The 26654-nt window shown below is 38.2% G+C and overlaps 1 protein-coding gene across 18 annotated transcripts in view; it reads left to right on the top strand.

Moving 5' to 3' along the window:
• CEP152 (centrosomal protein 152) overlaps positions 1-26654 on the top strand; it is a 120307-nt gene that overhangs the window by 17160 nt on the left and 76493 nt on the right. For all 18 annotated transcript variants that reach the window (XM_045059349.1, XM_045059351.1, XM_045059350.1 and 15 more), the window contains 6 exons: positions 1314-1454; positions 2769-2908; positions 6716-6916; positions 10899-11046; positions 12672-12763; positions 13601-13764. In XM_045059349.1, coding sequence (XP_044915284.1) covers positions 1314-1454; positions 2769-2908; positions 6716-6916; positions 10899-11046; positions 12672-12763; positions 13601-13764 — 886 coding nt within the window. The remainder of the gene's footprint in view (positions 1-1313; positions 1455-2768; positions 2909-6715; positions 6917-10898; positions 11047-12671; positions 12764-13600; positions 13765-26654) is intronic.

Consider the following 26654-nt stretch of genomic DNA (forward strand, 5'->3'; position numbering starts at 1 on the left):
GAGCTATGTCTACCATACACGTGGGCTGCAGGACAGTTCCAGGGGGAGCCAGGCTTCAGTTTCCCCTGAAGGCGTCCATGGCAAATATGGGGACCCCTTCTTTGTTCAGAAGGTGCTGTGGAATGAGGAGATGAGGAAGTGGGCAGCGTGTGTGGCATAACTGGCTTGGGCTGAGTAAATAAGCATCACGCCAGTGGCCTGACATCTTGGTATTTGCTCTTCCAGCTGCACTGTGTTCAGTTACATTTCTGTCTCTTGGCCTTTCTGCACATATAACCTTACATCAGTTTCTTAACAGTCTGCATTTTATCAAGTCGGTTCATTTATTTATTTATTTTTGTTTAAGTAAGTTACACGTTTGCCTAAATTTGACATTCGGAAGTTAATGAAATAACCTAATGGCATGGTAGTGCTGAATTTAGTGATTACAGTTTAGCAACAGTAGTTAAAAAAAAAATGACTTTGGAGAGAGGTGTGGCCTGTAGATTGCTAATTCCTGAGCTACCTCCGTTTTTTAGTCTGACTTGTAACAAAGTTTCCAGTCTTCAGGGTTTTCTTTTGGTCTTAACCATTTTTCTTTTAAAAAAGAAGATTGTGTTGGTTGTTAGCAAGTAGAGGCATTGTTCTAGTAGAAAATGAAGAATGTGTGTCATTTTGTTGTTGAAGTACTATCCTTCTCCTACACGTCATTTTTTTCTTTTCCCCCCAGTCATTTTTAAGTGGTCCCTAAGATGACTTGAATCATTTCTGAAAGAAGACCTCAAAATTCTTTATTAATTTGTTCATTTATTAACGTGACAGTTATGTGTTGCCATGAACGTGAATACAATTTAATTCCCACTCCTGTTTAAAATAAATTTTGAGAAGGATGTCTAGAAATTTTCTTTAGAAATGGCTTTATAGAAGCTGAAGTACTTTTTTTTTTTCAATTTTATGAGAGCATAGAACTCTATTCCATTGTAATTGGTATATGCATATCTTTAATTAGTCGAAATGGTAGTGATTCAGGGTTCTACTCTAGACCAGACTTTTAAACATGTCTGGCAGTGACCACAGTAAGAAGTACATTTTTTACATTGTGTTGAGGTCTTATAATATATACCTATGTAAATAAGTATCTATAACTAAAACACAAGTTTCACAAAATAATCATTATTCATACTACATGATGCACTCTGATACATTATCGTCTGTCTTTTTTTTTTTAATGCTAGTTGCAATCAATTGAATTGATTTCATGATACTGAGTTGTATCCACAAATTTACATTTGTGTTTGCTTTTATCTAATAAATTGTCTTTAATTTCAATGCAGATTCTGCAGAAAATATGCAGATTATCCAACTTCAGGTTCTTAACAAAGCAAAAGAGAGACAACTAGACAACTTAGTTGAAAAGTTAAATGAAAGTGAGCATCAAATTAGATATCTGAATCACCAGCTTCTGATAGTCAAAGGTAAGATGACACCTGTTGGGTGCTGTCATTTATGAGGTGCACTAGAGCTACAGATCTTGTTTCTGAGAGCCTCACTTTAAATATGAAGCTTAGAGGGGCGCCTGGGTGGCTCAGTCGGTTGAGCGGCCAACTTCGGCTCAGGTCACGATCTTGAGGTCCGTGAGTTCGAGCCCTGCGTCGGGCTCTGTGCTGACAGCTCGGAGCCTGAAGACTGTTTCGGATTCTGTGTCTCCCTCTCTCTGACCCTCCCCCGTTCATGCTCTGTCTCTGTCTCAAAAATAAATAAACGTTAAAAAAAAAAAATTAAAAAAAAAAAAAAAATGAAGCTTAGAGAGTGGACGCCCTAGGTCGGAGGGCTCATAATGAGTCAGAATGAAACAAAAACCCAGGACTTTTGACACCTGGCCTTGGATTACTTCTCTCCAGAACATATTATTTCGAGATCCTCATTTTCTTCCTCTTACTCTTCTATCAGGCTTTTAGAATCAGTGAACATTCTTTATGCTGGTAGCATTCTGTCCTAATAAGTTGTTGACTCCTTATGTAGTTTACCTTGGATGAAGTATTCCAATTCCCAAAGAGACTTGTGTTTAGTTTGCAATACATTTTATAAGCCTACAAATTAACATAAGATTTGAGTCCAAGTAAGAGTTAGTGATCCTGAACTCCTTTGGAAGTGCCAAGGAGAAAATGGAGTCATTGCTGGGAAAAGCACATAGAGTAAACACAGATTCAAATTATAATTGCTTACTCTTCATGATTTCTGTAGTTTTGGTCAATGTTGAACTTTTCATTTGTAGAATAATTTTGTGACTGAACTCGAACTTGTTTCAAACATAATTGATAGTGAAAAGGTCTTTTTCTGTAATGCTCATAAAATTTCTTTTGAGAGAAGAACTTGTGAACGGTTACAGTAAAGTATGTGGGAAGAATTTAAGATTAGGTGAATTTAAGAGTTCATTGCAAGTACATATAAAAAGTTAATAGTCCTCAGATCCCTTCTTTGATTAACAGAGATTTGTCACATCTATGTAGTTTCTCAAGTAAACAAATGCTGAAATCATTGTTAGGAAATCTTGTGGTTCCCAAAGGGAAGATTTTTGAAGGAAGTGGTTGTGTTTCTCTCAGTTTTTTTGGTGTCACTCAGGCTTTCTTTTTTGGAGCTTTCCTGGTGTTCTCTAAATCCGCTGAAGTTCACTATCTAAACGGAACAGAACATTTGTATGATATGGATCTGATATTTGATAGAGATTGTTACAATCGGGGTCCCTGTACAGTAACTTATTATTTATGTAAACATTTTTAATGTTCTAGATGAAAAGGAAGGTTTGACCCTCAGCCTCCGAGAATCACAGAAACTCTTTCAGAATGGAAAAGAGAGAGAGCTACAACTTGAAGCACAAATAAAAGCACTGGAGACCCAAATACAAGCGTTAAAAGTGAATGAAGAACAGGTAAATATTTTATCATGATTACTTATGGTAAAAGGTTATTTATTAATTGCTTAGCTTTTGGTATCGTAGGGCTAAATTTAGAAGAAACTTGAAGTTGATACCTTCTTCTACCATAAGCTTGCTTTTGTTTCCCTTACCTTGGAGGAATGGTGCTCCCATCCACCCAGTTATCTGTGTACCAGATAGAAGTCTGGAGGAGACCTCAGGTCCTCTGTCCTCTTTCATCCAGTCAGCTACTATGTTCTGTTGAGTCTCCTCATTTCTGTCTGCATGTCCCTGATTCAGGATTTTTACCATCTGTAGCAAAAATCTCTTAAATAGTCTCTAGTCTTTTACCCCTTCTCCATATTCTCTCTTATGGCCCTCTGAGTCATGTTTCTAAAATATGATCATCTTTCCTTTGCTTAAAGCCTGTCAGTGACCTCGCTTTACTTGTGGGATGAAGTGTGACATCTGATGGATGAAATGGCCATCTGATCCTTGCCTACCTCTTTCTTTACTCTCCTCAAACTCAGCAGTGTATTTGTTGGGTTTTTTTTACATTTTTTAAAAGTTTTTATTTATTTTGAGAGACAGAGGGCAAGTGGGGGAGGGTCAGAGAGAGGAGACAGAATCCCAAGCAGGCTCCACGCTGTTCATGCAGATCCCAACGCAGGGCTCAAATTCACAAACTGTGAGATCATGACCTGAGCCAAAATCAAGAGTCAGATGCTTAACTGACTCAGCCATCCAGGCGCCCCTGTTTGTTGTTTTTATGTTCTCATATATATCCTCTCTCCTCTCTGGAAGGTCCTTTCTACAACACAGTGCTATTTGATTAATAAGCTCCTTCTTTTCCTAAGTTTCCCCAGTCTTCTTTTTGCCTGGCACATAACAGGTGGTCAGTATATGTTGAGTGAGTGTTGTTGAACATTGACGTGACCTGTACATGTTTTTTCTTATATATTTCTCTGTTCCTGCTCTGATACTAACACAACTATAGCGTTACAGTATGTCTTGAAATTTGGATAACAAGGGCTACTGGTGGTATTCTTTAAAAATTTTGTAGCTCTTTTTTACATTTCCTTTTCTAGATTTTGCATATCAACTTTTTATGTTTGTAAAAAGATCTTGTTGGGATTTTTTTTTTTTTTTTTTTAATTTTTTTTCAACGTTTATTTATTTTTGGGACAGAGAGAGACAGAGCATGAACGGGGGAGGGGCAGAGAGAGAGGGAGACACAGAATCGGAAACAGGCTCCAGGCTCTGAGCCATCAGCCCAGAGCCCGACGCGGGGCTCAAACTCACGGACCGCGAGATCGTGACCTGGCTGAAGCCGGACGCCCAACCGACTGCGCCACCCAGGCGCCCCTGGGATTTTGATTAGTGAGGCATTGTGTTTACTTTATAGATGAGTTAATCAAATTTTGGAAGAGGTCAAATTACTTGCCCAAGATTACAAAGCCAGTTATTGACGAAGCAGCAAAACTGAAATTTCCTGACTCTGGTACACGTGCCTTTAAAGTTGTGGCACAGAGGCACCTGGTGAATTCTGTCAGTGGAGCATGTAACTCTTGATCTCGGGGTTGTGGGTTTGAGCCCCATGTTGGGTGTAAAGATTACTTAAAAATAAAATCTAAAAAAATTAAATAAAAAAAATAAAGTGGCAGCACATTTTTTGATTAATGAACTAGATAGCCATTTAATGGTTGGAAATGATCAGAGGTTATTGGTAGCCAAGCCTGGTGGAGGGTGACTCGTGAGAGAGAGTCAAACCATTTTGGAGAGGGGGAAAAAGGGTGGCTAAAAATGAAAGTGACTATAAAATTGTGAGCTTGGTTTGGATGAGATTTGTGGCTAGTTCTGAGGATGGTTTAATGAAAGAATTTAAGCAGTGTTGTTTCATATCTGGCTCCTTATCCTTCAGGTGTGAGCTAAAACAAGCCACTTTATATCTGAAGTTGCCCAAAGCCCCGCATTTCTACTCTTCTTCATCATACCATATCCTATGAAGGGCACCTCGGGGGGCTCAGTCAGTTAAGCATCTAACTTTGGCTCAGGTCATGATCTCACAGTTCGTGGGTTTGAGCCCTATGTAGGGCTCTGTGCTGACAGCTCAGAGCCTAGAGCCTGCTTCGGATTCTGTGTCTCCCTCTCTCTCTGCCCCTCCCCCACGCTCGCTCGTGTGCATGCTCTCTGTCAAAAGTAAACATTAAAAAAAAATTAAAAACGAAACTATCTGAAATGATCTCCTTTGTTTACTTGTTAAGGTCTGTCCCTTCCCAGCAGAAAGTAGTAAGAGTCTGGACCTTGCCTGCCTTTCATCATGTCCTTCAGTGCCTAGAACCCTGCCTACTACAAAGTAGTCACATTATTTATTGAGCAAATGAATAAATGCCATAAGCACTTCACACAGTATTGGAATAAATAGTCAATCTCTGGACTAGAAATGAAGGATAAGCCTCATTTTAAATTTTAATTTTTGTGTGATATAGACTATTAGCATTTTAACTTTTTGAAAACTGATAGTCCTTAGGTTAAAAACCTGACTTGCTTTTATGTAGTAGAAGGTTATAACTTTTTAATCTCTTTATAAGTTAGAAATTGCATTTTTAAGAAATAAGGCATAAATGAAAACATACAAGCAACAGAATCACCACGTGTATTGGCTTCCTATTGTTGTAACAGATTAATATAAACTTAATGGCTTGAAATAGTGTTTCTGTCTTACAGTTCTGGAGGTTAGAAGTCTGATATGGGTCTCACTGGGCTAAAGTCAAGGTCAGCAGGGCTGTGCTGCTTTTTGGAGGCTCTGGGGGAGAATCCATTTTCTTGCCTTTTCTAGCTCCTGGAGGCCACCTGCACTCCTTGGTTTATGCCCATTTTCATCTTCAGGGCCAGAAGTCACTGGTTCTGACTTTCTTGCCTCAGTTTTTCTCGTTTAAGGATCTCTCTAGATACATTGGACCCCAGGTGATACAGGATAATCTTTTATCTTGTAGCATTTTTTTTTTAAGTTTATTTATTTTGAAAGAGAGAGAGAGAGCACGAGCAAGGGAAGGGCAGAGAGAAAGGAAGAGAGAGAGAATCGCAGGTAGGCCCTGCACATCAGTGCGGAAGCCCAATGCGAGTTCAAACTCAGGAACCGTGAGATCATGACCTGAGCCAAAACCAAGAGTCAGACAGACGCCCAACCACCTGAGCCACCTAGGCACCCTCAGGTTAATCTTTTTTATTTTAAGGTCATCTGATTAGCAATTTTAATTTCGTCTGTAACCTTGCTTTTCCCTTGTCATATAACATAATATACAGGTTTTAGGGATTAGGACATGGACATCTTTTGGAAGCCATTATTTAGCCTAATATATTCAACAGCTGTACAGACATAGTTTCCAAAACTTTTTTTTTTAGTAAGTAATCACTGATAGTTTTTATCAGTCTTTTGAAAAGAAACATTTAAGAAACACTTTTCTGTGACCTAACAATTGTGGTCCCCCCCCACCCCCACTGGGCTCAGAGAGATGCAAACAGTACTGGGACCAGTGTTGTAGCCACAGACTCCTTGTCTGGTACCCACATTGCCATCATGCTAAGCAAAATCCTCTGTCACTCTCCTCAGGTAACTATAGGTTTTTTTCTCAGTGAATGATGCTTCCAGCAACCATGGGCCTGGGGAGTCCCAGCTAGGGAAGTTTTAAGGAACTAGAGCCACCGTAGGGAGACCTTTTCTTCTCTATTCTCCTTAAAGGATGGTTGAGTTTTAATGTCCATAAAGAGAGCACAGAGTCAAAATATTGTAAACGTGGATGTCCTGTGTGTACCTTCTAGATGATTAAGAAGTCCAGAACGACGGAAATGGCTCTGGAAAGCCTGAAGCAGCAGCTGCTGGACCTCCATCATTCTGAGTCACTCCAGCGTGTGAGAGAGCAGCACGACAGCATTGTTACGGGCCTCACGAAGAAGCACGAGGAGCAAGTGTCGTCCTTGCAAAGGAAGCTGGATGCTACAGTCACTGCACTTAAGGAGCAGGTTGGGATGATCTCAAATGAGCCACTGTCATTAACAAGTAAAACTGGTTGTTTTTCATAACTGATACTTTGTGGTTCTTCATATGGAAAATTTGGATGTTTGCAGTAGGTGTTTGTGAGTAAAAATTAAAAGCCAAAGATTTTTAATCTATGAAGATGTCCTGAGGGCAGCATTTTGGAAATTTTTTTGTTTGATAGGATTGGTTAGTACTTTCTCAGTTCTCCTACCTACCGGTCCTTTATTTGTAGAGTATTTATACATAATTATTGCCCTAGAGTAAATCCAGACTGAAAAGGCTAGTGCTCTAGGAGCTGGCCTGAACTTTCGAGGTTGTCCTGGGAGTTTAACCAGTAGAAAGCCTTTGTTGGGTAGTTAACCCGTGAGTAAACATTGTCTACAAGTGGTTCTTGGGAGAAGAGTTAATTTTTGAGAGTAGTGTAATAAACAAAATAAGGAGGAAAGTCTCAGCATCTCTCACAGTTTGAATTATTTTTGCCCCAAAGTGAATAAAATGTAAACTAAGGGTGAGTCAGGTGGTGGGTTTGCTTATGCTCCTAAACCCCAGGTAATCATTTGAATAAATAAAATTTCAGAGTGCACTTTTCTTTTTTTTAATTTTTTTAATGTTTATTAAATAAATTTTAATGTTTATTTTTGAGAGCGAGAGAGACAGAGCATGAGCAGGGGAGGGGCAGAGAGAGAGGGAGACACAGAATCCGAAGCAGGCTCCAGACTCTGAGCTGTCAACACAGAGCCCAACGTGGGGCTCGAACTCACGAACCGGGAGATCCTGACCTGAGCTGAAGTCGGACGCTTAACCAACTGAGCCATCCAGGCGCCCCAGAGTGCACTTTTCTTCACTTTCAGATAAACCTTTTCCTGTACTCCATTCAGCATATTACCGAGAAAAATAGAACAACTCTTGGAAAATAGTAGCAAGGTACAAATAGCTGGATAATTTAGCAGATGAACTTGAGTAAGCAAACTTATTCACGCAGTTACGTACAGCTGTGTCCCTATGTGCTTTGTACTGTATGTGTACAGTGGCAACAGAATAGATTTTCACACATAGTACGTTGTGTGAGTTATACAGACTTTTAATCTGGCGTCCCCTAAGGCAGTTCATGACTAGGCTCCATGGCTTTGATGAATCTCAAATTGTGGGTATGGTTTTCTTTTGGATGTTGGCATATGCATTTTTGTTTTTGAGAAGACCCACAAACTCATTCAGATTTTCCTCATAAGAGGCTCATGCTTCGCCTTGCAAAGGTTAAAAATTCACTGTTTTATGAAAAACTTGTTTTTGGTGGGAAAGGACTACATTTGTGTGCTAATCGTATTATTTCATCTGTTAAGCAAACATCTTTTGAACAACAGCTAAATATCAGGATGTAAACAGGCTTTAATGTTTATTTATTTATTTATTTATTTATTTATTTTTATTTATTTTTTTCAATATATGAAATTTATTGTCAAATTGGTTTCCATACAAACCCAGTGCTCATCCCAAAAAGCTTTAATGTATATTTAATTATATTTTGAAAGACCAAATGCAACACAGGGATTCATGTAGTGGGAGGAGTAGCAATCCATGATGCAGTTGAGGTTTTTTTCTTAAAATGTCTATGTAGCTACTATATTTTGAGAAATATGTAGCTTGTGAAATTATATTATTCATCTAGTGCTTTCCTGAAGCCGTCATCTTTTGTAGGTAAAAAGGATTGTACACACTCTCAACGTGTAACAGTTCTTTTTACTATGACTGAGTTCCTCTTAGGTTTTCTAGTGTGACAGAGCAGATGAGGGAGAAGCTTCTTGAGCTCAGTGTTCCTTCAGGGACAGAACTCTCTAATAGCAAACCATCTCTTGGACCTTCCTGTCTTCTGTCTCTCCCGTTCATGGAAGTGTCATGTTCTGAGATCTCTGAATATAGGGTTAAGATCTGGGATTATCTCCTTGATTGTATAACACCCTTCTTCTTTTCAGTCTTCTTGAAATTTTCACCTTTAGGTGAAGTTGTGGACTTTGGTTTCTATGTCATGACTTTCACCTGGTCTACTTTCTAACTTTCCTTTAATGTTAGATTTAAAGGCTCCAGTTTAAACACTATCTTTAGCTAAGAGGTCCCCACAGACCTATGTGTGTGTGGCCCAATCCTCATTTTTCTGTGCATTAGAACCTGTTCAATTCCATTTGCTTCCAAAGATAGATTCAGCTACTATTTCTTTATCACCACACTTGTCTTGGTCAGTCTTAGGGGATGTCTGCCTTCACCTGTCTGGAACTGAATGTTCTTACTCAATCTATTCATGGGAAACATAGAACCATGTTTTGTTCGTTTCTTGGTATTTGAACTGCACAGGTTTCTGAGTGTAATTGGCTCCCTGAACTTGTTAACAGGAAACAACATGGTTTAGTTGATTATTGCATATAGTCAAGTTATTGCTACAGTTGGCCGTTTCTTTATATAGTTTTTTTCATACCTTTTCTTGAACTAACTTTTTGCCAGTTCTCAGTCTCTTATAAGAGTGATCGTAGCCTCCCCAGCACACAAGTAAATGTTGGTTGTCTCCCCACCCCTTCTCACACACACATTCACACTGTCATTAACGTTAGCCCATTCATCGTGTTTGCCATGGTATTTTGGCACTTTGGAGCCACGCTTTTCAAGCTGGCCTGGGAATTAGCCAAGAGCCAAGAGGTTTGCACTGTTGAATAAACATGGAGTAGTTTCCAGAAGCTTCATTTTGCTCAAAAATTTGGTAGAAAAAATTTAAAGCAAACATGACTACATTATGAAAGAGAATGCAAAATTCACATGAATTTTTGAGGTAAAACAGGAGACTTGAGAGTCTCTTTCCTCTCCTTAACGATACTGTCGCTATCCTTAATGAGGTGTCCCTTGTGTTAGTATCCTGAAAGCATTATTGGGCTTTACATTATCCTGTGGATCAGGCCCTAAATGCCTTCTGTCTGCTTCAAAGCCCTTATTACGACTTATTTTCTTCAGGCTTTTTCAGGTGACTTTAACCATTTACTTTAATATACTCCTGGCTGTCTCATGTTCTGCTATTTGTGTGGAATTCAGCCTATATAGGCTTTTTTGAGTGAGAAGTGATGCTTTCTTCTACCTAGGCTTGGGACTCCTGTGGCTTATTACTCCCAAACACATTTTTCTTTTTGAAGAAACTTGAGTATATTATATACGTGCTCTGCATTTTCTACATATCCCCATACAGCTACACACACGAGTGCATGCGTGTGCCCGCACCCACATACACGCACACACACATTTGTCCCATCTGGGTTTTTTGTCATTTGTTTTTCAAGGTTTTGTTTTGTTTATTTGTTTGTTTTTATACCTCACTTTGTGCAAGGCACTGCATAGGTACCTGTAGAAGTAAGAAAAAGAAGGAAATAAGACATGTAAAAGGTAGAAAGAAAAAGAGAAACCGTATAAAAGAAATTCAGAAGAGGGAGAGATTTTTTTTTGGCTACTCAGAGTAGAATGAGCTTTTGGCTGTTCAGAATAGAGTGAGTTTCCATTTATGTATCTGTATCCTTCCTGTCTTGGGATACAGAGTCCATGGTTCAAAGTGGTCTGCCTAAATATGAATACATACGCTTATACTGACAGTGTAAAATGCAAATAGAAGTGTAATATATTTTCTTTGGCTTGGATAAAATCTAATTTTAGAATATCAGTGTCTTGTGATTATAGAACAGAAGGGACTTTAGAAATCATTGAATTTAACCTTTATTAGCATAATTACAACAGAAAAAAACAGATGGAGAAGTTGATGACTCACCCAAGATCATACAAGTTTGTTCTAACTTCCTCCCAGTCCTGTGCACTTAACCTTGTAAAAGAGGTGATGCTGCTGTGTGATTTTATATTTGACTTAAAATCCAATTGTGTATCATATTTGTTTAGCGTTTAACAACTGATCATGAAATGACTTCTTGAATACTTTCTATTTAGGAAGATATTTGTTGTCATTTGAAAGACCAAGTGAACCAATTGGAAAGGAATCAAGAAGCGACCAAATTAGAAAAGACTGAGATCATTAACAGATTGACAAGAAGTCTAGAGGAGAGTCAGAAGCAGTGTGCCAACTTTTTGCACTCAGGTGGGTGCCCGGGGTGGGCTCTTGTCTCCACAGTAGGCTAGCATAATATGCAAAGAGAATGTAGTAGGATCCATGAATTCTAAAAATCGAGAAAGGCAGAAAAGACCACCAGTGACAGTTTTTCAAGTGTTGCTATTATATGTGTTTAATGTGCAAAGTAACAAATAAAAATAACCAATAATCCTACCACACAGAGATAACTGTTGTTAATGTTTGAATATATTTCCTTCAAGTGAAATTGAGCTCACACACATAGGTAATTCCCTACTTCTGCACATAGCGCATTTTTGAAAACATACCAAAGCTGAATGTGCAAAAATTGAACAAGATCTATGTTAGAAGGTAGATTCTATCCATGAAAAGTAAAAATGACTATGAAGTCCCATTATATTTTGCTTTTTAAGCTCAGTCTGAGCATGTATTTCTATCGTTTTGTAAAACTCCATGGATTTTTTTTTCCTCTCTCATTTATCTGGCCAGTTGAAGCTAGTGAGTTATATTCTTGTCATGCTTAAAATTACTCATTTGGTTTTCATGGTGTTAAGTTTGGGACATGCTTCTTATCATTAGGTTCAGCAGTAGTTTTGTGTTTTTTTTCTTATTAATTTTTGTAGAATATTAGAGTAAAAGGCAATAGAATAATCACATGTTTATGCAAACACTACCATACAGACAAACTGCCCTGTTTGCTGGTGAGTAGCTCCCACTGTGAAAATAGCTCAGTGGTTATTCATTACCTGATATGCAAAAGTCACACTTTGGCACGCAAAGCCAATTCAGACTGTTAGTACAATGTGTATAAGAGTAGCTTATTCAAAAGTTGGAAGTACTAAAGTCAAAGACTCTTAAAATATGTGTGTGGGTATGTTTTGGTGGGGGCAAAATTTGGCTCGTACTCTGGGTCCCTCCTCCCTCTTCAGTTTTGTATCCTTTTTGTTTCACGTGGCATTGTTTAGTGAGCCTTTTTCCTTGCCATTAAAGGCTTTGAAATATGATTTTCTTTAGTTGCATAATATGCCATCATTACTTTGCCTAACCATATCCCAGATGCTCATTTTTTTTTGAGGAAGCCCAGTAACATCCCTTTCAAATGGGAGCCTCCCCTAGTACATTTAAAACATTAGGTTACCAAAGTTTCTGAAACACAGTCCTAAGATGCTTTTTTCACATGTGGAGGTGGGGGTGGTGGAAATAAAAGCATTTCGAAAGAAGCTAAAGGCAGCAAGATGTAGTTTTCTTATTAGAGGGTAGCAACGGGTTCCAAAGAATTTTTGTTTTGGCTTTCTGCGAGTTGGAACATTATGCTCCTATTAAAGGGCTTGTGGAGTGTTAAGGTCTGTAGACGTGGCTCATTTGATTCATAGCGAGGTCACAGTAGTCCAGGTCTTCAACCTCCCAAGGACATATGAGGAGCCACACTAAATGTGTGGACATGTCTCGGAGATGTCTGGACCTATGCCTTCTCGGTCCCACTGGCTATACCTCTGTCCTCCTAGAAAGGCAATATAACAAGGTGACAAAGCAGGACTCCACCTTCTGTAGCCTCAGCGGATTCAAGTTCTTCTGTACATCGTAGGTTCTTCATCCCTTTACCTTTGGTGCATTCTCTGATTTTCCCCCCCTAGGCTCAGTACAGGAGGTGGCTCAGCTACGGTTCCAGCTGCAGCAAGCACAAAAAGCACATGCTATGAGTGAAAACATGAACAAGGCTTTGCAAGTGAGTGTTGCCACTTGGAAGAGACTCTGTGGGTAACTGAATTAGGCAGTGCTTACATCACTTTTCTGGACCTTGGATTTCTCTAAAGGAGCTGGTTGGAGCTGGTTGGACCGTCTCCAGGCCAATGAGAGTTGTTCACGGTCTCACCCACACAGTGAGGTAGTCGAGCCCAGGTCTGTCTTGACTGCGGAGCCAGGGCCTGGCATCCTCCTGTCCGTCTGCCTGTCACCTCCTTCACACGGCATGTCCTTTCACTTACTGGTGGTCGCAGAGATAAGTGTATCCGCAGGTGTGGGAAACCCGCAGTGTAGCTGCAGTTCCCTCACATCCTCCCCCAGCGCGACTTACATTTTCCACTGGAGGAAGAGTTCCAGTATTACCTCTGCTGGAAAGACGTATTTTGCCTTTTCCCACCGGCAGAGTCAAGTACAACACGTTCTTGGCAGACCAGGCCGCTCTGAGCTCTAGAAAGCCAAAAAGTGCTGCCGTCAGTTTCTCAGCTCAAGGGACAGACACTTTTTGTGGAGGACCTAATGTAAGCACAGGAGGCGTGAGAGAAACCACTTAGATTTGCTCTCTCATTCATTTACACATCTGTTCAGTCCGTGTACTTGAGAACCTGATAATGTGCTGGCCTTTCTAAAGTTGCAGACATCTATGTTTTCATTGTACACCTGTGTTCTTAGCAGCATTTATTTTAAAGTTATTTGTAATGTAAATAAGGTATGTGAAGAAGTATTTCTGGTTTCTGTTGATCGTTAAGATGAATTTTGAAGCACAGAGGGATGACTGATTCCTTCATATTGGAAAATAATTTTCAATAATTTTGTGTTTTAGGAAGAATTAACAGAACTAAAAGATGAAATTTCACTCTACGAATCTGCTGCAAAATTAGGAATACTTCCAAGTGACTCAGAAGGAGAATTAAATATAGAACTCACTGAATCATATGTGGATTTGGGTATTAAAAAAGTCAACTGGAAAAAATCCAAAGTGAAGAGGTATTAAGAAAATAGTTTACCGTATGAGGCGCCTGGCTGGCTGAGTTGGTTAAGCGTCCAGCTCTTGATTTTGGCTCAGGTCATGATGTCATGGTTGGTAGGATCGAGCCCCATGGCGGGCTTTGTGCTGACAGAGTGGGGCCTGCTTGGGATGCTCTCTCCCTCTCTCTTTGCCTCTCTCTCTCTCTCTCTCTCTCAAAATAAATTTTTTTTTTTTAAATTTTTTTTTTTTCAACGTTTATTTATTTTTGGGACAGAGAGAGACAGCATGAACGGGGGAGGGGCAGTCTCTCTCTCAAAATAAATAAATAAACATTAAAAAAACAGTTTACATAGAAGAACCTGCGTTAATAATACTGACGATACGAGTAAATAAGTGGCACGAGGCATGAAATGGTGAGCTAACTAGGGGTTCTTGAATGTGGGACAGTATGCTTTAGTCGTTTCTAATGAAGTGTAAATGTCTGAAGTCAAAATGAACAGAAACTTCAACTATTGATCTTGTGCTGTCTTCAGTACCAGTAGGCACATCAGTTTCAATAAGGTGGAAATGATTAAAGTTAAAACACACAGAGTAAATTCTACAACTGAGGTTATGTATCTGCTCTGTTATTAAGGCAAGGACATATTATTTTTATTCATACCGCGTGTTGAAGGCAGGTACGTGGCGTTTATCAATGGCATATGAGAAAATTAAGCATTAATTTTCCCTAGGAACGTTACTGAGACCTTAATCTTAAAATAGGGATGCTGTCTTTTATACTTCTGCTTAACACAGAGGTATAATACTTCAATACTTGGCAAGGAGTGTCTTATCATCCCTTCCAGGAACCCATGTGGGGAGGGAGTGGGTGGTAAAAGAGGAAGAGATTTTGGTACCTTTAAACGCTTCACAAATGAATGGAGGACAGGATGTACTTTCTGGAGGCCCTTGCGGTTTGGGAAGCGCTATGCAAGGCTCTGGGAGTAGAGCATGAAAGACGAGGATGAAACCCTCCCTGACTCCAGGGAGTTTACGTTTTGCCTGGATGAGGAGAGGGAGACATACTTGTGGGCCACTACGTGCTGTGTGCTAAATGTTATCCTTGATGTACAGAGAGGCATTTATCCAGTCACTCCTTCTCCTGGGTGTGGGAAACGGATGAAACGTGGGTATTTGGAAGAGATTGTATTTAGGCTAAGGAAAGCCTTCCTCAAATGCATCCAGATGCCACACCATCACTGTCCAGTTTATAATTTCAGACTAAGTTTCGTGAGAGTGTTTACGACCTGTTGTGTTTCAGGTATCCTGCAACTAAATACAGGTGTACGTATCTCCTGAAGGGTTTGCTCTACAATAGGTTTTAGAAGTTAAGTATGTTCATAGTATGATGTTTTCGAAACAAGATGACATTTAGAAAATTGAAATCTAAAGTGATCAGGAAGTAAGGTGAAACAAGATGTTGGTTTAGTTTAATAAGGCTTCATTTGTTTGGCGGTCAGTCTTTAGGGACTCTCACCTTGACAGATTACAGCTACGATCCAGAAGGAAGCTAAGAAGCAAAGAGCAGAACTAGAATATGTGGTGTGTTTAGCAGGAACCACCTTCAGGCTCTCATCACAGGGCCTTACTGACTTAGATTTGTTTGGATCCCAGGAGTTATCTGAGTTCCTGGCTGCCGAGTAGCTGGGGAAGGGGATTGGGAGAGGTACTACCAGTGTTTCACTCAGATACCTCAACCTCAGCAAGGAGAGGACGACAGCAACTATAGCTGCGATCTGCCTCAAAATGTCTGCAATCACGATCTTGAGTTATTGAAGAAAAAGGATGTGTGTGTTATATTTTTAAGGCAGATTTACATACAATTTTGAAGTTAAAATGTGGTCATCTGGAAATTTACTGCTGTGAATGCCTCATTTCCTGTTAATGCCAGATTAATTCTGAATGGCTAGTGGAAAGGGCATGGTCTTGAGATGCAGATTTTGTTTTGATTTGTAGTTTTGCCATTCAGCACTAGCTTTGTGATCTTGGTCAGGTTCCTTGGCTTTTCTGAGCCTGTTTTCTTATCAGGTTTTTTCTATTAAGTAGATTATAGATACCTCTTGGGGGTTAAAGTGAGGATTAAGATAAATAATGAATATAAAGGACCTCATATAAAATGTTCTTGCACTTAGTAGGCATTTAGTCATTGATAACTATTGCTATTATTATTTAATAGATGATTGGTTAAAATATACCGTTGATCCAGTTTTCATATTAATTCTCTTTTAACTCAACATATATCATGTAAAAAGTTTTGATTCTCATCTCAGCCTTGGGGAAACATCAGATCTGTATTTTCATTTCAGGGTTGGGAAAACCAACCAAAGCCGAACTCTTTTGCCCAAGAGGACACGCTATATTAGCAGCAGAACCATACTTGAGCCCCAAACCATACTGTCCTGTAAATCTGTCCTATTTACATGACAAACCTTTTTGCTTTTGACTTCCTTCTTCTTTAATGTGTTCTGCTTCTGCCCTTTGTATTTAATTCATACTCCTAACCAAAACCCTACAGTAATTTAAAGCACATGCCTATAGATAACCAACCTGAGACCTCACATCACTATCATAGTCATGTCACTGTCACAGTAAAAGGGTTGCCACTCCTAAGCACAGAGTGAGTGGTCACTGAGATTCAGCCTGAAGACGTTCAGTGAAGCGCACGATATGCGGAAAGAGGTTTAGCTTGTAGCCCTCCCACCCACCAGCAGTTTAATAGAGAAGAATCTGAGCAAAAAGTAAAAACATTTATTTTTAGGTCAGAGTGAGAGGAGGTATAGGAGAGAAGAGATTTGTACTTTTTCTCTGCTGTATTGTGATTCTTAGAACGAGAGGAAGCCACAGTTTTCCCAGTGTCGAGAATTTTAGTCCTGTGTTGACTTGAGCTGCTTTCAAATCACTGACCCAAATATTAGCGGCTCCAAGCTTTTATTCTCAGCTACCACCTCCCTCAAGCTACTGCCTAGTAAATTTTAAGGGTTTAGCCTCAGTGTTCTATTTCACATTCATGGAACTTGAGTAGCTAAATCTGCATGCAGCTTGCAGACAGCTTCCCTCTCCCTTATTATAGTTGGCTGCGAAGCTCAAATAATAAACATTTAACAAGTGGAATGCCTTTTCCCTTTGGTCTTCTCAGCAGGCTTCATAAGGGACTACAGTTTATTTGGACTTAGGGGAACCAACTTCCACAGAACTCAGCAGGACTGGTCACCACTGCTGATTTTTTTCCCTTTTGGGAAAGAAGAGAAAATTATTTTAGCAAGCTCTTTTCTCTGCTCTCTGACTTGGCTCCCTCTAGGAGTACATGATGTGCTATTTCAGTGGTCAACATTCAGTAAGAAATTAGGGATGCCTAATTTGTTAACTGAGTCAAAATAAGCGTTCTGCTAAAAGTGCACATCTTATATAGCTTAGAAAAATGCATTGTAACTTATTTTATATTTCTTATGTTATTGTATTTCTATTTTATTTTACATCTCTATTTCCATAGGAGTGGTTTAAATAGATGAGATCTATACAGACATGTTTACATTATATAACATATACAAAAGTTGTGTGTATTGATAAATATGTAGTGTATTGCAAGGAACTCCTTTTATAACACCTAAAAAAGCCTAATATTTTGTTCATTCTTTGTCTCTCTGTATAAGTGTGTGTGTGTGTATACATACAATGTATATGCATTCTAACCTTTCGTTTGGAATCACCAGAAACTGAAAAACAGCAAAAAATTAAACTCAGATACTGTTATTTATTTTTTAGAACTACCTTTAGTGTTTTAGAACAGTTTTAGAGAACCAGAAAAATTAGTACAGATTTTCTCTATACTCCATGCTCATTTTCTTCTGTTAACATCTTATACCATCATGGTACCTTCGTTACAATTAATGAACTAATAGTGATACATTATTAGAAACTAATGTCCATACTTTATTTGGATGTCCTCAGTTTTTACCTCATGTCCTTTTTCTGTTCCAGGACTGCATCCAGGATGCCAGGTTAGGAGTCATGTTTCCTTAGGTTCCTCTTAACTTTCCTTGTTTTTGATGAGCTTGACAGTTTTGAGAAATACTGGTCAGGTCTTTTATAGGAAGCCCCTCTTGGAATTTGATGTTTGTTTTATGATTGGTTTTCTCGGGGGTTTTGTGGAGGAAGACCACAGAGATGAGGTTCCATTTTCATCACATCATACTGAGGGCACATACTATCAACTACTTATTTTTTTTTAAAAAGAAACTTTCTCCTTTATTATGGAAAAAATGGAAAATACAGATTAAGAAAACAGAAGAAAATTAAAAGCAACACAATCTTACTTCACCTCCCATGAAGAAAACAACTTGTGACATTTTGATGTATAACTTCCACATTATCTGTGTTGTATATTTCTAAAAGATAAAATAATATTGAATGTATTTTATAATGTATCTTTTAGCATATTCTGAAATCTTTAGATGATAATGTAAATATTTACTAATGGATATGTGGATGAATGAACTATGTTTTAGTAATACACTTTAATTTTTTCGTTATAAGTCATGCAATATTATTATTATCACAAGCTTGTTTGTAGTCAAGTCTTTATTGACATCTTTACTTCCTTAAGATTTGGGTGTATATCCTTGCTAAGAGGTGTGCACATATTTGAGGTTTTTGATACATATTGCCAAGCAGTCTGTAGTTTGCTTATTACCCATGTCATGTGGCAGTTCCTATTTCTGAGTATCCTAGCTAGTGCTGAGAGTTACCACTTGTACTGTTTAAAATTTTTATGTAATTAGACCCATCATTCTCTCTACCTGTCTGATTTCTTGATGGTATTTCTCTAGTAATTTTTATAATTTTGTTTTACTTTTTAAACCTTTTATAATTGAGAAAGTGCATGAAACATAAGTGTATAGCTTAACGAATGATTTTAAAGCGAATGCCCATGGAGCCACCACCCAGAAATAAACATTGTTAGCAACTGTTCATATGCCTCTTCCCAGTCATAATCTTGAAGTTATCTACTATCTTAACTGCTAGAGCAATTGTTTTCTGGGTTTATTGTTACCTTGTAAGACCTAATTATTCATACCTAAACACTATAGATTCAGATTGCCTTTGTACAGAGGGAACTCATACATTAGATGTTATTTTTTTCTTCTATAATTGTATTAAGATATACTTAAAGTACCATAAAATTTACCCATTTAAAGTATGCAGTTCACTGGTGTTTCATATATTCAGAGTTGTGCAACTGTTACCACAACCTAATTTAGAACATTTCAGTATCCCCAAAAAGAAACCCTGTAGGTATTATTAGTCATTCCCCATTACTCCTTCTTGTCCTCACTGCTCAGGCAATCACTAACCTACTTTCTATTTATGGATTTGCCTATTCTGTACATTTCACATAAATGGAATCATGTAGTATGTGAATGTATAATGGAGTCATGTAGTATGTGGTGTTTTGTAACTGGCTTCTTTTACTTAGCAGATGCTTTCACGGTTCATCCACATTGCAGCATATATCAATACTTCATTCCATTTTCTAGCCAAAAAATATTCCATTGTGTGAATATATGTCATATTTTACTCATTCATTCATCAGTTAATGGACATTTATTTGAGTTGTCTCTACTTTTTAGCTATTATGAATAATTCTGCTAGGAACATTTGTGGACAAATTTGTGTGGGTATAGGTTTTCATTTCTCTTAGAGGTACAGTTGACCCTTGATCAATGCAGGACTTAGGGGCTCTGACCTGCTGTGCAGTTGAGAATCTGCATATGACTTTTGACTTTCCAAAAACTTAACAGCTAATACCCTATTGTTGACTGGAAACCCTAGCAGTAACATAAACCATTGGTTAACTCATATTTTGTACGTTATGTGTATTATATACTGTATTCTTACATTAAAGTAAGCTATAGAAAAGAAAATGCTAAGATAATCATAAGGAAGAGGAAATACATTTACAGTTTTGTACTGTATCAAAAAAAAAAAAATCCACATGTGAGTGGTCCCGTGCTTTCAAACCTATATTATTCAAGGGTCAACTGTATACCTGGGAGTGGAATTGCTGAGTGATGTGATAAATCTATGGTTAGCATTTCAAAAAATGGTCATACTGTTTTCCAAAGTGGCTGCACCATTTTACATTCCCTCTAGCAATGTATGAGGGTTCTAATTTCTTTATATCCCTGCCCACGCTTGCTGTTTGGCTTGGATTTGTTAATGATGTAGTTTTTATTTGATGGCTAACTATGTTGAACGTCTTTTACTATGTTTATTGGCCATTTGTATATCTTCTTTGGGAAGATCTCTTCACATCTTTTGCCCATTTTAAAATTGGGTTTCCTTTTATTGCTTTTGAGAGTTCCTTATATATTCTAAGTACAAGTCTCTTGTTAGATGTATTATTTGCAAGTATTTTTTCCTGTGGGTTGTCTTTTCACTTTCTTGATAGCATCCTTTGAAGCAAAAAAAGTCTTTAATTTTATGAAGTCCAAGTTACCTATTTTTTCTTTGGTTGCTTGTGCTTTTGATTATTTAAGAAGCTATTCTCTAATCCAAGGTCCTCAAGATTTATACCTATGTTTTCTTCTAAGAGCTTTATCTCTTACATTAGGTCTTAGGTTCATTTTGAATTAATTTTTGCTGTATGATATGTAGAACTTCATTCATTTGCATCTGGGTATCCATTTGTCCCAGTACCAAAATTGTTTTGACATCCTTGTCAAAAATCAGTTGACTGTAAATGTGAGGATTTATATCTGCACTTTCAATTCTGTTCTACTGATCTGTATGTCTGCCCTTATGCCATGCCATACCGTCTTGATGTAGCTTTGTAGTAAATTTTGAAATTGGGAAGTATGAATCTTTCAGCTTTGTCTTTTTAAAGATTCGTTGGGCTATTCTGGGTCTCTTGCATTTCCATAGAAATTTTAGGATCAGTTTGTCATTTTCTACAAAGAAACCAGGTGGGATTTTGATTGGGGTTGCATGCAGTCTGTAGATCAATTTAGGGGAATATTGCAATCTTAATCAATGTTGGGTTCTGATTCCTGAACATAGGATGTCTTTCCCTTTTTTTTTTTTTTTTTTAGGTCTTCTTTAATTTCTTTCAGTGTACTACTCGTGTTTTGTATTTTTGTGGTTTTCATTGTACTAGTCATATAGTACTTCTGTTAAATTTACTCCTAGGTGTTTTATTCTTTTGGCTATACTTTTGTTGGATTATTTTCTTAATTTTATTTTCAGGTGGTTAATTACTTAGCGTACAGAGGTACAGTTGATTTTATATATTGATCTTGTATCCTGACCCATAGCTGAACTTGTTAATTTAGTTCAACTAGTTTTTTAGTGGGTTCCTTAGGATTTTTTGTATATAGGGTCATGTCACCTGAAAATGGAGATCATCGTACGTCTTTCTTTCCAATCTGAATGCCTTTTATTTTTTTCTTGACTAATTGCTCCAGCTAGAATCTCTAGTACAATGTTGAATAGAAATGGTAAGAGCAGATATTCTTGTTTTGCTCCTCATCTTATGGGGAAGCATTCAGTCATTCTCCATTTAGCATAAATGCTAGCTGTGTGTTTTTCAAAGATAAAGGTGTTCTTTAGACTTTTATTCACTTAACATTTTGTTGAGACTCAAGATGTAGCATGTAGCTATATCTCATTCATATATACACATATACATATATATGTATATATATATATGTGTATGTGTGTGTGTATCTTTGATTTGTATGAATATTCCAGTTTATTTTTCAATCTACTGACCATAGATTTTTAATGTTACTTCCTAGTACAATGTACATACATTTTTATTGGATATATATACTTACAAGTGAAATTGCTTGTAGTATATGTGTTTCAACCTTAATAGGTAATACCAAACTTTTCCAAAGGAATTGTGCCAATTTACATCCCCACCAGAAGTATATGAAAGTCTTTTTTTTTTTTTTTTTTATATGAAATTTATTGACAAATTGGTTTCCATACAACATCCAGTGCTCATCCCAAAAGGTGCCCTCCTTAATACCCATCACCCACCCTCTCCTCCCTCCCACCCCCCATCAACCCTCAGTTTGTTCTCAGTTTTTAAGAGTCTCTTATGCTTTGGCTCTCTCCCACTCTAACCTCTTTTTTTTTTTCCTTCCCCTCCCCCATGGGTTCCTGTTAAGTTTCTCAGGATCCACATAAGAGTGAAACCATATGGTATCTGTCTTTTTCTGTATGGCTTATTTCACTTAGCATCACACTCTCCAGTTCCATCCACGTTGCTACAAAAGGCCATATTTCATTCTTTCTCATTGCCACGTAGTACTCCATTGTGTATATAAACCACAATTTCTTTATCCATTCATCAATTGATGGACATTTAGGCTCTTTCCATAATTTGGCTATTGTTGAGAGTGCTGCTATGAACATTGGGGTACAAGTGGCCCTATGCATCAGTACTCCTGTATCCCTTGGATAAATTCCTAGCAGTGCTATTGCTGGGTCATAGGGTAGGTCTATTTTTAATTTTCTGAGGAACCTCCACACTGCTTTCCAGAGCGGCTGCACCAATTTGCATTCCCACCAACAGTGCAAGAGGGTTCCCGTTTCTCCACATCCTCGCCAGCATCTATAGTCTCCTGATTTGTTCATTTTGGCCACTCTGACTGGCGTGAGGTGATACCTGAGTGTGGTTTTGATTTGTATTTCCCTGATAAGGAGCGACGCTGAACATCTTTTCATGTGCCTGTTGGCCATCCGGATGTCTTCTTTAGAGAAGTATCTATTCATGTTTTCTGCCCATTTCTTCACTGGGTTATTTGTTTTTCGGGTGTGGAGTTTGGTGAGCTCTTTATAGATTTTGGATACTAGCCCTTTGTCCGATATGTCATTTGTGAATATCTTTTCCCATTCCGTTGGTTGCCTTTTAGTTTTGTTGGTTGTTTCCTTTGCTGTGCAGAAGCTTTTTATCTTCATAAGGTCCCAGTAATTCACTTTTGCTTTTAATTCCCTTGCCTTTGGGGATGTGTCGAGTAAGAGATTGCTACAGCTGAGGTCAGAGAGGTCTTTTCCTGCTTTCTCCTCTAAGGTTTTGATGGTTTCCTGTCTCACATTTAGGTCCTTTATCCATTTGGAGTTTATTTTTGTGAATGGTGTGAGAAAGTGGTCTAGTTTCAACCTTCTGCATGTTGCTGTCCAGTTATCCCAGCACCATTTGTTAAAGAGGCTGTCTTTTTTCCACTGGATGTTCTTTCCTGCTTTGTCGAAGATGAGTTGGCTATACGTTTGTGGGTCTAGTTCTGGGGTTTCTATTCTATTCCATTGGTCTATGTGTCTGTTTTTGTGCCAATACCATGCTGTCTTGATGATGACAGCTTTGTAGTAGAGGCTAAAGTCTGGGATTGTGATGCCTCCTGCTTTGGTCTTCTTCTTCAAAATTCCTTTGGCTATTTGGGGCCTTTTGTGGTTCCATATGAATTTTAGGATTGCTTGTTCTAGTTTCGAGAAGAATGCTGGTGCAATTTTGATTGGGATTGCATTGAATGTGTAGATAGCTTTGGGTAGTATTGACATTTTGACAATATTTATTTTTCCAATCCATGAGCAGGGAATGTCTTTCCATTTCTTTAAATCTTCAATTTCCTTCATAAGCTGTCTATAGTTTTCAGCATACAGATCCTTTACATCTTTGGTTAGATTTATTCCTAGGTATTTTATGCTTCTTGGTGCAATTGTGAATGGGATCAGTTTCTTTATTTGTCTTTCTGTTGCTTCATTGTTAGTGTATAAGAATGCAACTGATTTCTGTACATTGATTTTGTATCCTGCAACTTTGCTGAATTCCTGTATCAGTTCTAGCAGACTTTTGGTGGAGTCTATCGGATTTTCCATGTATAATATCATGTCATCTGCAAAAAGCGAAAGCTTGACTTCATCTTTGCCAATTTTGATGCCTTTGATTTCCTTTTGTTGTCTGATTGCTGATGCTAGAACTTCCAGCACTATGTTAAACAGCAGCGGTGAGAGTGGGCATCCTTGTCGTGTTCCTGATCTCAGGGAAAAAGCTCTCAGTTTTTCCCCGTTGAGGATGATGTTAGCTGTGGGCTTTTCATAAATGGCTTTTATGATGTTTAAGTATGTTCCTTCTATCCCGACTTTCTCAAGGGTTTTTATTAAGAAAGGGTGCTGGATTTTGTCAAAGGCCTTTTCTGCATCGATTGACAGGATCATATGGTTCTTCTCTTTTTTTTTGTTAATGTGATGTATCACGTTGATTGATTTGCGAATGTTGAACCAGCCCTGCATCCCAGGAATGAATCCCACTTGATCATGGTGAATAATTGTTTTTATATGCCGTTGAATTCGATTTGCTAGTATCTTATTGAGAATTTGTGCATCCATATTCATCAGGGATATTGGCCTGTAGTTCTCTTTTTTTACTGGGTCTCTGTCTGGTTTAGGAATCAAAGTAATACTGGCTTCATAGAATGAGTCTGGAAGTTTTCCTTCCCTTTCTATTTCTTGGAATAGCTTGAGAAGGATAGGTATTATCTCTGCTTTAAACGTCTGGTAGAACTCCCCTGGGAAGCCATCTGGTCCTGGACTCTTATTTGTTGGGAGATTTTTGATAACCGATTCAATTTCTTCGCTGGTTATGGGTCTGTTCAAGCTTTCTATTTCCTCCTGATTGAGTTTTGGAAGAGTGTGGGTGTTCAGGAATTTGTCCATTTCTTCCAGGTTGTCCAATTTGTTGGCATATAATTTTTCATAGTATTCCCTGATAATTGTTTGTATCTCTGAGGGATTGGTTGTAATAATTCCATTTTCATTCATGATTTTATCTATTTGGGTCATCTCCCTTTTCTTTTTGAGAAGCCTGGCTAGAGGTTTGTCAATTTTGTTTATTTTTTCAAAAAACCAACTCTTGGTTTCGTTGATCTGCTCTACAGTTTTTTTAGATTCTATATTGTTTATTTCTGCTCTGATCTTTATTATTTCTCTTCTTCTGCTGGGTTTAGGCTGCCTTTGCTGTTCTGCTTCTAGTTCCTTTAGGTGTGCTGTTAGATTTTGTATTTGGGATTTTTCTTGTTTCTTGAGATAGGCCTGGATTGCAATGTATTTTCCTCTCAGGACTGCCTTCGCTGCGTCCCAAAGCGTTTGGATTGTTGTATTTTCATTTTCGTTTGTTTCCATATATTTTTTAATTTCTTCTCTAATTGCCTGGTTGACCCACTCATTCGTTAGTAGGGTGTTCTTTAACCTCCATGCTTTTGGAGGTTTTCCAGACTTTTTCCTGTGGTTGATTTCAAGCTTCATAGCATTGTGGTCTGAAAGTATGCATGGTATAATTTCAATTCTTGTAAACTTATGAAGGGCTGTTTTGTGACCCTATATGATCTATCTTGGAGAATGTTCCATGTGCACTCGAGAAGAAAGTATATTCTGTTGCTTTGGGATGTAGAGTTCTAAATATATCTGTCAAGTCCATCTGATCCAATGTGTCATTCAGGGCCCTTGTTTCTTTATTGACCGTGTGTCTAGATGATCTATCCATTTCTGTAAGTGGGGTGTTAAAGTCCCCTGCAATTACCACATTCTTATCAATAAGGTTGCTTATGTTTATGAGTAATTGTTTTATATATTTGGGGGCTCCGGTATTCGGCGCATAGACATTTATAATTGTTAGCTCTTCCTGATGGATAGACCCTGTAACTATTATATAATGTCCTTCTTCATCTCTTGTTACAGCCTTTAATTTAAAGTCTAGTTTGTCTGATATAAGTATGGCTACTCCAGCTTTCCTTTGGCTTCCAGTCGCATGATAAATAGTTCTCCATCCCCTCACTCTCAATCTAAAGGTGTCCTCAGGTCTAAAATGAGTCTCTTGTAGACAGCAAATAGATGGGTCTTGTTTTTTTATCCATTCTGATACCCTATGTCTTTTGGTTGGCGCATTTAATCCATTTACATTCAGTGTTATTATAGAAAGATACAGGTTTAGAGTCATTGTGATGTCTGTATGTTTTATGCTTGTAGTGATGTCTCTGGGACTTTGTCTCACAGGGTCCCCCTTAGGATCTCTTGTAGGGCTGGTTTAGTGGTGACAAATTCCTTCAGTTTTTGTTTGTTTGGGAAGACCTTTATCTCTCCTTCTATTCTAAATGACAGACTTGCTGGATAAAGGATTCTCGGCTGCATATTTTTTCTGTCTAGCACCCTGAAAATCTCGTGCCAATTCTTTCTGGCCTGCCAAGTTTCAAAAGAGAGATCAGTCACGAGTCTTATAGGTCTCCCTTTATATGTGAGGGCACGTTTACCCCTTGCTGCTTTCAGAATTTTCTCTTTATCCTTGTATTTTGCCAGTTTCACTATGATATGTCGTGCAGAAGATCGATTCAAGTTACGTCTGAAGGGAGTTCTCTGTGCCTCTTGGATTTCAGTGCCTTTTTCCTTCCCCAGTTCAGGGAAGTTCTCAGCTATTATTTCTTCAAGTACCCCTTCAGCACCTTTCCCTCTCTCTTCCTCCTCTGGGATACCAATTATGCGTATATTATTTCTTTTTAGTGTATCACTTAGTTCTCTAATTTTCCCCTCATACTCCTGGATTTTTTTATCTCTCTTTTTCTTAGCTTCCTCTTTTTCCATAACTTTATCTTCTAGTTCACCTATTCTCTCCTCTGCCTCTTCAAGCCGAGCTGTGGTGGTTTCCATTTTGTTATGCATTTCGTTTAAAGCGTTTTTCAGCTCCTCGTGACTGTTCCTTAGTCCCTTGATCTCTGTAGCAAGAGATTCTCTGCTGTCCTGTATACTGTTTTCAAGCCCAGCGATTAATTTTATGACTATTATTCTAAATTCACTTTCTGTTATATTATTTAAATCC

Source organism: Felis catus, chromosome B3, assembly GCF_018350175.1.
Source record: "Felis catus isolate Fca126 chromosome B3, F.catus_Fca126_mat1.0, whole genome shotgun sequence".
NCBI classification, from domain to species: Eukaryota; Metazoa; Chordata; class Mammalia; order Carnivora; family Felidae; genus Felis; species Felis catus.